Source organism: Bemisia tabaci, chromosome 2 (assembly GCF_918797505.1).
Source record: "Bemisia tabaci chromosome 2, PGI_BMITA_v3".
Lineage (NCBI taxonomy): Eukaryota > Metazoa > Arthropoda > Insecta > Hemiptera > Aleyrodidae > Bemisia > Bemisia tabaci.
This window is the reverse complement of record NC_092794.1, coordinates 13,261,376-13,277,504: the sequence shown is the minus strand read 5'-3', so window position 1 is coordinate 13,277,504 and position 16,129 is coordinate 13,261,376. Positions and strand designations below refer to the sequence as shown.

Below are 16,129 nucleotides of genomic sequence, written 5' to 3'. Positions count from 1 at the left end.
AATTCCGAGACTCCTGTGACGCCGGGTCACTTTTTCGATACATAATCGATTGTTTGCGATACACGGGCGTCCGGCCATCCGATGACAACAACAACAACAACAACAACAACAACAACAACAACAACAACAACAAAGGAGATAGGAATTTTTTTTTGTTTTTACTTCTGTTTTAGTTATGTTTCAATGATGGCGAGATGTTATACGAGAATCGTTGTATGAGGGATCCCGGTCTTTAAAAATTAACTACATTATTGGATCTGGCATAATTTTTTTAATTATTTCAGAGATCTGCCTATTTGGCTCATTTTTTTGAATATATTACACGTATATATTACGTATTCCACACCGCCATTTTGGGTCGAAAATGTATCGAAAAAGCGACCCGAACTCGGCGCACACCGGGCTCGGAATTCGTCGAGCAGAACATGGCGCCAGCTCTCCCATTTACATTACGACTCTATGTACTCTATGCTATGGTCAAGCAATAAAACTAAAGTGGAGTCCTTACCTGATGACTGACACGGGGTCAGCGGGGTGATCCGGGGGGTTGGGCGGCTGCGTCTCCGAGTCGGAGGCTTCCGGGGAGGAAAAGCCCGCGGTGCTGGTGGACTCCTCGCAGAGCGGCACGGGCGGGGCGGTCGGCGTGACGGGCAGGTGCTCCGGCGTGGTCGGGAGCAGCTCCGCGCGCGGGCGGGACACGGCCACGTCCTCGCCGAAGCGCGACGACGACGGCGAGGCGGCAGCTGCCGAGTGGCGGCGCCCGTACTGCCGCGGCCGCTCCACCGGGGCCGACGTGGAGCGCTCGAGGATCTCGCACGGGAAGAGGGGCTCGTTTCGCTCGTCGACCACCCTCGCCGGAGACTCCGGTTCGCCGAGCCGGAAGTGCCGCACCCGGCGCATCGACTCCCGGAGCCACGTCGCCTTCGGGCGCCGGGTCCTCGAGGGTCCCGCCGGCGCCGGGGGCGCCGAAGGGGTCGCCGGGCCACCCCCGGCCCCGGGCTCGTGCAGGAAGCAGGTCTCTGTCGCCGCCGCGGGCCCCGAGGCCCGGGAGCCCTGCTTTTCCACCCTGAGTAGGTCGTCCAGCCAATGCCAATCGATGTCTTCGTTGCAGTCCACACTGAAACAGAGGAGAGAACTCGAATTAGTCCATCGGTTGATACGGTCGTCGGCTCTGGGGTGAGCTCTACTAGATGGATGATATGTCGACGGTGTAAGTCGGCAATCACATAACTCGGTTTGCGACGTCGCAGACTTCCTGTCATATTTCGTTTTTCAAACGCAATTCTTTAAAACTGCCGTGATTTTTCTTCTCTGTGCGAAGAAAATCCTGCGAAAACTTCAAGGAATCATGTCAATTTGTTCTCCTTTAAAAAAATAACATAGAGGCGGAGATTTTCAGCCACCGCAAACGAGATAATGTGATTGCGGACTTACGCCGTCGATATGGTACATCGACGGTGTAAGTCGGCAATCACATAACTCGTTTGCGGTGTCCGAAAATCTCCATCCCTATGTTATTTTTTTAAAGAAGAACAAATTAACATCATTCCTTGAAGTTTTCGCAGAATTTTCTTCACACATAGAAGAAAAATCACGGCAGTTTTAAAGAATTGCGTTTGAAAAACGAAGTATGACAGGAAGTCTGCGACGTTGCAAACAGGGTTATGTGATTGCCAACTTACATAGTCAATATCTAGTGGCGTAGCCAAGGGAGGAACCTAGAAGGTCTGGATCCCCCCCCCCCCCCCCCCCAAGACTGTGATTGACCGAATGAAGTTTAATACCTTAGGAGGAAGCAAGCAGATGGGAGTAATTTTTTGCTGATTCCTTTTTTTCATTGTAAAAACTTTAGAACAACAATAGGTCTGCTACAGATACGCCAGAGAGAAATGGGTTTCCAATTTCAGTAAAGAGTGGTAAAACTTGATCCGCTCTCAGAAAATGGAGATCTAATAAAACTTGTGAGGGAACTCTCCTCTATGAGCTTTGCCATCACACACTCGAAATTTTCAAAAGTTAATTATTCTTTTTGCTACAGTGGCTTGAGTACAATTTTAAAATTTTCAAGAGACTGCCAAAACTTGGAGATTTTTTCAAAAAGTTTATTATTAATTAATAAAAATTAACCATAAGCTTAGTACATTTGACAAAATTCGACTATTTCCAGTGATTTTCAAAAGTTTTAAAATAGCCTAATTTCAGATCATTTTTCCAGTGACAAATATTCCAGGAAAAAAACATTTTCTCTATTTTTTTTAGCTATCCACATCAAAATGTATGGAATTCACTGTCTAACATTTTGTATAATTTATGCTCTTGGATATTTGACAGGGTTTATTTTTCCGATTTTTTTGAACAGCGTAATTTTGAATAAAAAAAAAAAAAAAAAAAAATTTGCATTACCTAAATAAAAATTCCCTTCTCCCACGGAATAACCCTCACAGCAATTTTTATCCAAGAAATAGTGGAAACTTACACTAAATACAACCTAGCAGAAAATGTAACTGTAAGAGCACACTCACCTGGAGAGTGAATGACATCGGTTAGAAGATGTAGTCTTAGTGCGTTTCAAAGAGTCGTTAGTTGAGAGCTTGTCAGCAGATTGCTTTTGCTCATGTCCAGTGAAAAACTGAGAACCATCCTGAGTACTATTAGTATCTCCTCTTTGAGCACTCTGTGTAGAATCCAGAGAGCCCATTGAATGATATACGAAGTTGTCAATCTCCGAAACAGATCTTGATCGTTTAACCGTGTAGGGCTGTAAATTTGACTTGCGCGGCATGGAGAGCCTTTTGATTTGACTACTTTTCATAAAACTCCAAACATGGCTATTATGCAAGAGCGACTGTAGAAGAGAATCATCCTCAGCAAAATACTCAGTTAACGAAAGTGATGAACTAGCCTCAGATGAAGACTCACTACGTTTGAAATCCTCCGATGCATTTTGCTTTTGAAGATAAGACGGTTGCAGAGAGCTATCTTTGATTCTGGAATAAGTAATTTCTTCATTTATGCCAGAATCTGTTGAATTCATGGACACTGAGTTCATGAGTTTCTTTGTATTAGAACTGGCACTGCAGCTTGTATCGATTCCATCCGCTCTTTTGTCATTTGTTACTTTTGGCCTGTAATCAGAGTTTCCATTAATGCTGTGCTGAGGCTCCACACTTGAAGAGAAAGCTAAATTTTCCAGGCCTCGGCAGGACTGGGTTTCCGATAATGTATCATGGTGTTGGCTTCTTATTTCAGATGACTCCTTTATTTTTTCGTCATCCCATTTAAAATCCTTTGCACTGCATCCATTTCTGGAGGAAAACATTTCACTTTCCGATTGTCTTTGATTAACACTGTCCTGATTCGTACCTTCAACATCCTTAGAAACGTCAGATAGATTCTTATCACTTAGTAGCTCGTCAACATCTGGCGGAAAAAGTTTGTTGAAGTTATGAAGTGAATTTTCTAAGTCTAAATCAATCATCTGCAGACTTACTGGAGCCTCTTGGCAAATTGGAGAACGCTTGTCATCAAAAGTGCATTGCATTTTAAAATCCATTGAAAAGTACTAAACATACAACTGAACTTCAGATCAACTTCATTTCTTCATCTGGCGACCATGAGCAAATGGGATTTCGTTTTATTCCAGACAATTCTTAACCAAAGTACAGTCGTCATGAGCACTGACTGACAGAAGATTCAGTTGGTCAAAGGCAGTAATCTAATTCACAATACTTGACTGTTTTTTTGATAGATGGTAAGACTAAGTGTCCAAACAACAGTCAACTGGAATCACATATTGTCCATTCAATCAGGGAAACTTTAATTGAAATATATGCTAGAGTAAACTACACTGCTAGAGATCCTTTTGAATTGAGCGGGAATTCCTTTTGAACTGAACATAGATCCATCAAGCAGGTTCATCTAAAACAGAAAAATATATTATTATGATATTGAAAAAAGATTTCAAGCTACAAAGGATTTGGGTGTAATGTCATCCAAATGCTCAGCGGAACAACAGGGACAAAGATAGAACGCATAAGGGTGTTTTCATTAAGCACTCGGGGGAAAAGAAAAAACAAATGTTACTAAAAAGGATCTAATTTTTTGGTAAAATGGCAGAATTCCAAAAAATCTTGAGGTGTACATTTTCTGATTCACTCAATTTAATATTCAAACTTTCAAGAAAAAAAAGGGAAAGGAGAAACTGTGGAGATTTTTATGTAAAAAGCTCAAAATACAATTTTTTGACTCGACTTGACACGTATCGCTGCACTGAAAATTTTTCCTCTGTGTACTAAGGTCCCTCTGCCCATGGAATCTACTTGAAAAATGCAAAGAAATCAATACTTCACTAAGTGAAGATGCATATGCCCCCCACCTCCCCCAAAATGTGAGGGGTTTTTCTGAATAGGTAAGTGCGTTACTTATTTGTCATTCATCTCATCAGTCCTCCAAACCTTTTCTTGATGAGGTGTCCTTCTGCCTCCCCCCCCCCCCCCACACACACACACACACACAAAAAGTCCCCAGTTCTACCCATCGAGAAACTAGAAAACTGTCTGTACCAGTTAGCAACGCTGAAGCTTTTCTGTCACATCAGGGTTGTAAGTTGTAAGCTGTCCCCCATTCTTATTCTAACATCATGATCCTTCTTCCTCTAAAGACAAGAGGAAAAAAAAATTTACCCCCATGATAGGACTTATTTATTGCTAAAAAGCCATGAAAACACAACAACTTGGATTAGGTCTGAAAGGGTTCCCTCAATATTTCCCATTCTCACATAGGTTTCCTGCTATTCCCGTTTTTATCGTAGGGGTTCACTCATTTTACAAGACCACTAAGCGACAGCAGCAGTGGCTGCGTGGTCCGGAGGTTTCTGCACCCCTGTGTCACATATTACTTTTTTGAAGGATGACTTTTCTTGATTGACTGCATCAAATTCTACATGATTTATTTTTTGCTAAGGCAAGAATATTTTTTAGGTGGTGTGCAAAATGTTTAATTGTATTTTTTTCAAAAAAAAATTAGTCGGGACAGAAATCTTGAACACAGAACTCGAGGTACATGTTTTTGACGTTGCACCCTCGATCTGACCATTCACCTTCTCCACTCCCTTCTAATTTTCTAACTTCATGCACATAAAGTGCATTTATGAAAGATTGTTGGACCAACCTTCATGTAAAACAATTTTGAAAACGAATTGAGTTAGTTGTAACAATGATACAAGGAAGTTGTTTTACTGAGATGTTCATTTCCCTAAATTGGAAAGAGACAAACAGCTCTTGAAACTTTTGAGGCAGACAAGTAATTTTCTTTACATTTATACACTACGGATTCTTCATTAGCTTATAAGTAAGGATGGACTCAAGAGGACTTACATGCGATCCAATTTTGTGATTCAGAATGAACGGACTTCTATGCAACAACAGGTCTACTTAATAAAATCATCCGGAGAGAGCATATTCCAAATGTGGAGATTCTGAATCTCTTAATGATGAGGAGCAAGCCCAGTCTCTGAAACAAACAAGAAATATGTAGTGTATCTCTACGATCTCATTGATGCAAAAGGAATGACAAGTAGCTTTTCATGATTCTGCTGATAACTGGACACAGATATTGGATAAAATAAACAATGCACTTGGTATTTCAGCAGTGTGGGCCAAGTGACAAATTTGGCATGGCTCCATAATGGAGCCACACAAAGGACTTAATCTTTCAGCCTTTTACGGATCTCTTACATGGGTTTCATTTCACAGAACAATCCGGCATTTCATCATAAGGAGAACTGTTTCAATTTCAGAGTTCAGTTATTTCTTTATTAATGCCATCAGCTCTTTAGCAACTCTTTAATCGTAGCAGGACTTCGTATCATTGTTGACTGATCTTGGAATCAGGTTTGCTATTGTTGCTGACTTCGAAAGTGGACACCTGTACATATATTGGGAGGCATTCAGTTCTAGAAAATTGGTTTCACTTTCTTGTTGAACAAGCGGGTAGAAAAAAAATCTACACACCCTCTGTTAGCAATTGTTCAGTTCTTACTTTTCAAGATATGATACTTTCAAAGGCTCTGAAGATTTATTGACAGAACTCACACATACCAATTTTAAGACCATCAAGATTGAAGGGTGACATTAGAATCACCTTTGTACAATTCTACAAAGAGGGACAAGTCCAATTCTGATAGTTTGTGCCTTCACAAGGATGTTCTCCTGAAATATTTGTATGTTTCTATTTACAGACATAGCAACTGTTTAACTTCCGACAGTACACCCAAGTACACAGTACTTGCATGTGGAGAATGAAAGATTTCAGAATACTGAACTAACCCAAAAAACCATCTTAATTAGGTAAGCAGCCTTCTGCAGGTAGCACAATCGGGTCTATGATATACAACCGTCATTAAAGTCAAGCCAATAAGAGATGCTAAAAATATGATTGGGCAATATTTATCAAATGCAAAATGAGAGATTTTGTTTGACATAAATTTGTAATTGGACGTAAAAATTTCAAATTCATCTGAACGTCCTGTAGTTTGAATAACTTCATATCAATTCCTAGAAAGTTAGTCAAATTTGGTACATGCGTGTAAAATATTGTTCCTAATTAATCAGTCAATCAGTCTACTTACACTTTCCAAGCAGGACAGTCGATGTGTGTCACTTGTTCCTGCTGAAGATCTATACTAAGAGATACCGTCTAAAAAGCAACCGAATGGCTTGAAGCTAGTTCCACCGTAGCTCAAGTAAAAGGATAGATGTTGCCAAAAACTTGGCAAGGTTTCTTTGGAATACTTACATGTTTGACATGTTCTGATGTAAGTACCTAAGTAGAAGTTCCTCAGCCATGAAGAATATACTTCCATCCACTGCAGTATTTTGAAGGGATTCAGGGGCAATAAGCAAACTACATTAAACACTCTACGAATATTTAGTAACACTGTTAATTTCACACTAAATCCCTCGAGCAAAGCAGCGATTCTGCAGTCGACAATCAAAGCTTAACTTTTCAAAGTTTCTTTTCTTTTAAAATACAGTCAATTGGCTGCACACACACAGAATACCACCACAACACACAAACATGAATCATCAGCGAACGATGGGGCTACCGAGCGGTCCGTCACCCCCAACCCCTCCTCCCCTCCCTACACCCCCCACCATGCCATCTACACCGGACCGCTTTGTGAAATCAGACCACACATCCTCATACAGGATGTGGCATAAGTCCTGCACTGAGTAAAGACACTTTTTTTCGAAACCTTGATTGATGATATCGTGGGGAAATCCGAGGAGAAATTTAATGAGAAGCCTTTTATTTAAAAAGGGGGGCTTTGATCTTGATTTTCATCGGACACATCACTAGAGGTAAGTAACTAATGCATAGTGTTGTGCCGTCCCGGCACTTTTATCGCACCCTGTACATTCAAAGCCACGTTCTCCTAACGAAAGAAAGTGACGTATATCGGGTCAAAAAGTACTTTTAATGACGTAGTTCCGGTGTTGTTATCATCTGTTATCAATGCAATGTTACCGCTATTTACCGCGCTTTTTGGGTTTACATGCTGTTTGCATTCTTTCTTCTTTTTGTTTATACTCTTGTTATCTCATTCTCATCTCCAATCCAACGTGTTCATTACTTCAATTGATATTTTAAATTTTCTCGTGATAAGTGTGTTTTTTATTACCTAGTGTGGTTTCTTTCTGAATTTGAAATGGCTGCTGAACTTAGCGACTACGAAAAACTGAGATTGAAGAATATTGCAGAGAGACAAAAATCTGTAAGCCACTTGTTTGAATGCTCTGCATTCTTCTAGTATTTATCAGTGAATTTAAATTTCTCAATTAAATTACAATTAATCACGTATTATTAACACAACTGTTATAATTATGTAACTGGGTTGAGAACACATTAACAAACCACTTTTGTCAAATCTGAAGTACCTGCACTCTCTCTAAAAACATTCTGACGGCAGAGTGAACGGTGAGAGAAGAGGACAAAATTTAAGGCAGGAAACAGGAGGGTTTGAATTCTCCCAAAATCAGCATCATACTGAAAATTATAGTTGGTCTTTGACCCAAGACCAATCCACACAGGTCAGTCATTCCCGAGGACGAATTTTGGAACTCTACTGCCCAGTGACGTAGTATTGAGTGCCTGCAAAGTATCTCTTATGGGAGCACCCATTGTGACGTAGCATTGAGTGCTGCCGAGTTAGGGCCGGGCGGGAAAATGAATTTCAAAAAGATGCGCAATGACTGGTCTGTGTGGATTGGTCTTGCTCTGACCTCAGTGAAGAGAAGATGAACATCAGGATTTGACAGTAAAATGTCTCTTGCATCCCTCTGTGAATTCCATGGACTAATGAAAAGTTCCATTTTTGCCTGCTATGTTTGTTCCTTTGCAGCCCCTGTGCATGAGCCTACTGGATCATTCTTGGCCAGAAAAGTTTCAGAATTTGAGAAATGAAAGTTGAACCTTTTTGTGATAAAATTTTACATTTTATGCAAAGGAAGAATCCTGCTCTCATCGTTTTGAAATTTGCTATTTTTATTTATTGTGAATAATTTTTTAGGCTTAGGTATGCTCAGACTTGTGTCCTGTTTTTTACTTAAATGTCAAGATTTTTCTTTACTTAATCGATGCAATAATTGCATGCAACTTCGACCATGCCAAGAACCTGGGTCGAATCCTCTCGAATGAAGTAAGTAAATCTGGTTGTCCTTTAAATTGGTATAATTTGCTTGGTAGGTACTGACTTGAACTTTTCTCTTAAATTTTAACTTTTTTACTGAAAATGATATAAACTCTCCTTTCATATTTCAGTTTGATGATTACATGAAACAAAATGGTCTGCAGTCTTTTGACCTATCAAAGGCTGGGAAAGAAGTAGCCAATATTGTGAGATCTGAACAGCTACAAAAGGAAAACGTATCTGAATCGACTCAAGCAAAGAAATTCAAAGTACGAGCCAGAAAAACTTCTACTCCTCCGAGTTTTGTCCCTGTGCGTCGTTCAAAACGATCCACAGTCAGGAAAGTGAAGTATTCAGAGTTGTGAGTATCATTTTATTTTGTTTTTCAGAACATTTTCGCCAAGAATATTTATTTTTATGTCCTCTCCAACCTTGTAATGGAAGAGAAGAGACATAATTTAAGTAGGTACAATTTATAAAAGTTAGGGAGGCTGGAGCCATCCCTCAGAAGCAGGGACTGTACAAAATCTCTTAAAAAACTTATACAATTTATCTAAAAAACTCTCCTTCAAACTGTTAAAATTTATGAAGAGGGAAATCCATTTTGGGATATTATTAATGTGTTATTTATAAGACGTCAAAAAGTACAATAATTGTAGAAAAACCTCTTAGAAAATTCTTAAAAATAATATACCAGTTTTTCAATTTTAAGTAATAGTTTAGTTTTATTTACATACCTAAATTTTACTTGAAAAATTATTTTGAAAAACCTTGTTTTTCAACACTGATTTTACTGAAATTTTGCCTCTCGTAAATTTTACCTAAAAAAAATCCTAAAAAGGGTTTCCTTCTTCATGAATTTTAACAGTTTTTTGAAGAGTTTTTCAAAAAAAATTTAACAGCTGTTGCTAGTAGGGCCAAAATCTTGGTCAGCAGTATATATTAGTCAAAATCTCTATGACAAGTATTATTTTTGACCCATTCTAGGGCCCCTGGTCCTTCTAGTACATGCATAATAAGTGTCTCAAATCGAGCAAAATAGTACAACCATCAAGAGTCGCAGTAATCACCCCTGGTCAAGGAAATGACATTCTACCCACTGCAGTCCAGTTAAAAGGTGGCAGACTCTCTTAGTCATGCATGATTCCCTTAGTTAAAAATTAATCCCTTTAAATTGATGTAAAAACACTAGAAACCATGATAGCTACTAATCTCTGCTTGTAAAATGTACTCATGTCATCCTTTCCTAAATATCCATATCAGTCTCTAATTGCCTTTGTGTCCATATTTTGTACAGAATAAATGAGAATGATGAAAACTTGAGCAGCAGTGTAGAGGTTGATCCAGATTACAGTCTCGAAGAGCTTGATGAGGATTACTATACTGAGTTGGAATTCAAACCTAAAAAGGTACGCAGTTTTCCTTTCTTTTTAATCTCCTCTTTTGTTCAGTGATATTTTTGCAGGTCAGTTGTTAGAGCAGAAAAGGTTAAAATGCTCATACTACAGTTGAAAGTTACCAATGCTAGGACGATCTTTTTTAAGTATTAGATCTCAGCTATTCATCGATACCAAGAACATGTAATGTTGTCCAAAAGTTATGAAGTTGGGATATACGTAAATGCTTTGCTCCAGCATGGATTTTCCCAAGCATCAGAAGATTATAATTATTTGTGTTTTATTATGTTAGAGCTTTGATTACACTCACTGCAATTTAGTTTCAGCTATCAAGGCAGAAATTTAATGGTGGGAATGAAGGCCTTTTTGGGAAATTTCATTGATAATATAGCATTAATCAACACCACTTAGATCGAAGAAAATAAACAATGAATACTTAAGCCATTAATAATATGAGGCTGTTAGACTACCTAACGGAAAAGTAAAATTTTTGTGTAGATTTTCCTTGCACCAGAATATTATGAAATTTTGTGTTGTCAGTGTATTTTATTATTTTCCCTTGTGTTTTGAATTTCCCTTTTTTTTCTTATTTTTCTTTTTTTTAAGCAGAATACATTAAGTTGTGACGCTTCTCTTTTTTTACCTCTGCTTGATCATCCATGCTCTGTTTCAAAATTTCTGCCACAAAATGCATGTATAAGTGCTGAAAAGCTCCACTTTTCTCTACATGGGCATGTAGAGAGTACAATGTTCAAAGCTTATTACTCTCAGAAGTTTACAAAAAGATCATATTAAATTCTAAGAAAATTTCGTCTTTTCCTATTATTTACAAAAATATTTGCGTTCCTTTATAAATTCAAGCATGTTTTTTTTCAGAGACGGATAGTGAGAAGAAGAGAATCTGATAACTGTCGAATCATTCTTTCACCTGAAGAAATCACTGATGAAATGCTGTCAAAAATTGCCCACAGCTCTAAAAAGAAATACTCTTCTGACCAAGGGAGCACCTGTCATCAATGCCGGTAGGTTGTAATTTTAACTTCTAATAATCAAATTACCTGGGAAGAGACGACGAGGACGTCCCGTAAAGGGTTGGCGGCAGGGCGTTGACGAAGAGATGTTGCGGTGTCAGTTGCCCGAGAACCTCTGGGAAGACAGGCATATGTGGCGTTTGGGTGTCGTAGAACGCCAGAGTGCGTTGTAAAGCGACTTCATATATATATATAATCAAATTACCTTGCAAGAGAAGTCTCCTCTTTATTTGCAATTAGTTGGTCAATAAATTTCAAAAAAAAATTTTGAAAATTTTATCATAATTTTTTTAATAATAAATGGAATCCCCTGAAATGTCCCCGTAAGGTGAGACACTTCATAAGCTGCAGTAATGCATGTTGACACTTTTGTTCACTTCATGCTTCTTCAAGCTACTTACTTGTCTTTTTATTCACTTGAAGAATTTTCCCATTGAAATATCCGCCATAGGAAATTTTAATATTTGAAAAATCCATCCTCATCATCAGGTCATATTGTGTTCCAGTAATGAATAATTTCAAAAGAATGAATCAACTGATACCGCACTAATTTTTTTGCCTGACAAACTGTCAAAAAAAGTAAGAGTAAAATTTAAATCAAGTCAGGGCTAAGGTTCTTCGAACTTGAAAACTCAAACGATACCGATGAAATTGCATACTAAAATCCAAATTTAATACCTAATGTACCCGAATGCTAATGCATGCAAAAGGTGTACTACCTAACTGAATTAAGTTTTCATGTAATCGTCATAATTTTTCTTGTAGCATAAATTGAGTGTATCTAAGGCTGACCTGTGTAATTAAAATGGTAAGAAAAAGCCCCTTCAAAAATAGCAAGGATTCGTGAACAGTAGGTCTACTAAAAAGGATTACTTTTTTGGTCTGCAGTGGAAATCTCTACAACTCAGAGGTCTGCTGTTCAAATGCATTACTCTTTTTCTTTTACTTGGGTGCGCGATGAATAAATAAATGAATGTCTACATGGAAGAAGTCAGTGAAAAGAAAATGTCTGTGCTATGTTTTCCTTCATAAGCTCAGCAGTTACTTCTTCAGCATGTTAATGAGTCAATGAGCGAAAATCGACAAGAGAGTGTTTGTCACCCTCCACCCAAAGTACATATCACATGCGCCAATCTTTGTAAGAGGGAAATGAAAGTGGAAAAAAAGGGAATAAGTTAATCATGACTGTTATAAACACAGCAGAGACTTGGAATTTTGAATACATGTTATGAATCACTTTTATAATCTGGATTAGGTAATAATGTATTTTAGAAGGAATGTCAAGTTAAGTGTCCATTTTGGCATTTAAGATACCCTGTTCTGAGACCTCGTGCTGCTTGTGATAACTGTGTATTTTATTTCTCCAGCAAAAGATGGAACAGTAGACTGCAGATGTTTTCCAAAAAGTTGAAAAATCTATTTTAATTTTGTTTCAAGATCCTCCTCTCTTGAATCAAGGAGCACCATGAAAAATTAGAGTCCTTTTTTTTATGGATCTGAAACTATTCAAAGAAATAGGTCATGAGAATTCTATAAAATGGATTTTCAATTAAAATGCATTGCCTACCTGTCACTTACTTAGAAATGCGTAAGGAAAGAAATTCTCACCATTCTTTGCATTCAGTTTAATAATTAAATTTTTCTCTCACTCTAGACAAAAGACACTTGACACAAAAACCATCTGTAGATCTCAAGATTGCAATGGAGTTCGAGGACAATTTTGTGGGCCTTGTTTGAAAAATAGATACGGTGAACTAGTAGCAGACTGTTTACTCGATCCGGTAAGTCCTCCATTGTAATCGTTTGTCCAATAGTTCTTTGCAGTATGTGTAGTTAACCAGTTAAATTAGTTACTCAAAATAGTACTCACAGATTTGATCAGAGTTAATATCAGTACAGTCAAATGAGTAGCGCGAAATGAAAGCACCGAAAAATCCAGGTGGAATGTGAAAATAATAGAAGGATTGAAAAATGAAACGTCCTCTTCTTATTCAAGAGCAGAGCTCTTTGTAGCCATTTTTGAAGAGTGCTAATTAGTTGAAGCACGGTTAAATCTTGAACTTGATGAAGGATGTAACTGCCATTTTGGGCTTCCCTACTATTCAGCGGGCCAAATATTGAAACTGTTTTCATCGTGATTACTCGATCATACATAGCTGAACTAGAGGAGCATCAATAATATACCGAATCACATTATTTCCCCATTCCGAAGTAGCATTTTTCAACGGAAAAATCGCGATATATAGCGATTTAATCTCGATTTTATCGACGAAAATTGATCGCGATTTTATCGAACAAAAAATTGTGATGCATAGCGATTTAATCGCCATAAATCGCAATTTTTCATTTGATAATATTGCGATAAATTGCCACCGACATAATCGCGATATTCATCCGATAAAATCGGTATTTATCGCGATCACTGCTACTTGGGTTGGATGTCTTTGCATGCTCCAAGTAGTTTGATAGACAGCTAAAAAAAATGAATACATAAATAAAAATGAGAAATAATGCACATGGTGAAATTCGTTTAATTTTCACTAATATCTCTTTCACTTGTTTCACTTGTTTATCTTGGTATTTGTTTGTTTATAGGATTGGAGTTGTCCAGTTTGCAGGGGCCTATGCAACTGCTCTATTTGTCGAACTCGAAATGGTTTGAAACCCACCGGTATCCTCGTTCCTCTCTTAAAAGATACTGAGCACTCTAATGTATCGGATTTTCTTCAACAGTTTGCATAACTCACTCCAGCACAGGAAAGACTATTACTTAAAACTGTACTTAAGATGTATTATTATCTTTCTTACATGGACTGACGCTTTGCAGTTACATTACGAGTGGCAGATCGCCAAAAAATTCTCACAATTCCAGTCCTGGTATTTGTTTATTCCTTTATTTTATCGCTTTTCTTTTTACATGATTTTAAATGTGACAGAAGGAGGGAATCCTAGACCTTTTTCATCTGTTTGCATACGCATTAATTACAATAACTGCATAAGCAACTGAAAAAGGTTTACTCGTCCAAAAATGGGACTACTCCTTTACCCGTGCTAAAATTTTTCATTTTTTTCACAATTATCGTCTCCAAGGATATTGAAATTTTTTGTTCTTAAGAATTATTAATTTTTAGGACCCATGTGGAAATCAACGTTCATATGTGAATGTAGAATCAGTCACTATCCGCATTTTTCTGTTTGATCCCTGTGATTTTTGCTCTTAGCTTATTTTATTAAAAGTGTTTAATTTTAAGTACTTATTTAAAGTTTTTGCTCAATTCACCTGCAAGAGATTTTAGATTCATGTCTGTCTTTTAATTATGCTCAACTTGTTTTAATTTTAAGTAATCCTTTTGACTGAAACAAACAAGTAAAACTACTGTGCATTTTAAAGAGTCTTTTTCCTATTTTTTACTGTCTGCCGTGTTTAACCTATCTTCTTGACCTTTTTGTCTTCACATCTGTATTTTAAGCAACTTACCTTGAAGTAGGCACAGTAATACCCTTGTTAATCGACACTTCAGTTTTGAATTTTTGGTCAAGAATGAGTTACCAGACACAACAAAAACCGGTTCATTGGGCAAGAATGTGCCAGTTGCGCTGGTAACAGAATCGGGTTTTGATGTGATTCTTGTAGATCAGCTATAAATAAGAGAGGTGTCCAAACAGCAACTTTCCACATTGAATATTAATCAAGATACCGCGCCTTGAAAAACTTGTTTTATGACGTCATCAACCGAGATTTGCACAACATGCTTTGTGCTTCCGCGGTTGATGTCATAAATCGAGTTTTTCAAGGTGCGATATCTCGGTTAATACTCAACGTAGAAAGTTGCGCTTGGGATGGATCTTATTATTTTCAGCTGATCTACAAGAATAAATGATCAAAATACGATTTTGTGATCAGCGCAACCGACCCATTGAATGTATAAGTGTTTATTCTATTTTTTCTTCGGTTAAACGACTATGTTTTACAATTACAATAGAAAGTTGGCTGAGCCTGTGCGTTTTAGTCAAAAACAGAGCCTGGAATGATATTTGGACCAAATTCATCAGAAAGGAACCAACCTACACTGAGTTGAAACCAAGAAAAAGAGGTGCGAAGTTTTATTCCTGAATAAGTCTCAATGTAGAAAATTAACTATAACCCCTCTTTTCACAAACTAATTTCTGTTTTTCGGCTTTCAGTTTTTGGCAGGAGAAAACATATGGCTAGTGGTACTCAAAAACATCCTCAGCTCAATTTTTCGAAAATGTGGGTTGGTTCCCTTCTGATAAACTCGGTCCATTTCATCAGTCTTTTCTTGGTGGTTTCTGTTATCTGACAATTTTTATATCCAATGCAGCCCTCGCCACAAATTGTCAAATAATCAGGGCATTACTGTACTACTCAAACATTTTGATTGGGGCTATTAATTCACACACACAAAAAAAAGATGTAATGCAGCCACAGGGAACTGCTGTGTGGTGATGGTGAAACCAGATAAACACCTTCCTTGCAGTGTTCAAAGCCTCTGCTCTTTTTGTTTATTTATTATTTTTTCTTTCTCCTCAAATAAATATGAAAGAACGAAAAGACTAAAGTTTCTACCTGAAACTTTTGGGAAATATTGCTTGAAAGTTGAATTAAACACACGGAAACTTTCACTGACTAAAACAATTCCGTTTCCCGAATAAAATGATTAAACTTGCCAACAGGATTGCAACCTAAAAAATTGAGATCCATGATTTTCTAGTTGCACTGTCAGTATAGTTTCCAGGATGTCTGCAGATCCATGAAGTCAGAATAAAAAGCAAGAATGTTAAAAAAAGCACCGAAAGTATGGAATTATACGAATGATCCAGAATTTTTCCTGTAATTTAAGTTTGTTGGCACTGGAATTCGAAAAGTTAAACCATTTATCTATTAGCGAAACCATAAGAGGCAGGAGTAGAGTCTGTTAGGCCCACCATTTCTCCTAGTGTTAGGTACATAGAGGAATGTGAGTGCCAGTTGCATAATACTGCTGTGCTAA

General features: G+C 37.8%; 2 protein-coding genes across 3 annotated transcripts; one reads left to right on the top strand and one right to left on the bottom strand.

Moving 5' to 3' along the window:
- Positions 1-362: 362 nt before the first annotated feature.
- On the bottom strand, positions 363-7,355 carry LOC140223995 (uncharacterized). 2 transcript variants are annotated; one of them, XM_072296722.1, is made up of 4 exons: positions 6,796-7,355; positions 5,376-5,511; positions 2,523-3,918; positions 363-1,117 (listed from the first exon to the last, which is right to left on the bottom strand). In XM_072296722.1, the coding sequence occupies exons 3-4, from the start codon at positions 3,551-3,553 to the stop codon at positions 505-507; spliced, it is 1,644 nt and encodes a 547-aa protein (XP_072152823.1). In that variant the 5' UTR covers positions 3,554-3,918; positions 5,376-5,511; positions 6,796-7,355; the 3' UTR covers positions 363-504. The 2 variants fall into 2 exon arrangements, with proteins under 2 accessions (XP_072152823.1, XP_072152824.1); XM_072296723.1 differs by lacking the exon at positions 6,796-7,355 and adding an exon at positions 6,629-6,782.
- Positions 7,356-7,564: 209 nt separating this feature from the next.
- Positions 7,565-14,507, top strand: LOC109033780 (uncharacterized). The gene is made up of 6 exons (XM_019046553.2): positions 7,565-7,774; positions 8,821-9,050; positions 9,987-10,098; positions 10,963-11,108; positions 12,772-12,898; positions 13,713-14,507. Exons 1-6 carry the CDS (start codon positions 7,709-7,711, stop codon positions 13,857-13,859), a joined length of 828 nt encoding a protein of 275 aa, XP_018902098.2. The 5' UTR covers positions 7,565-7,708; the 3' UTR covers positions 13,860-14,507.
- Positions 14,508-16,129: the final 1,622 nt, after the last annotated feature.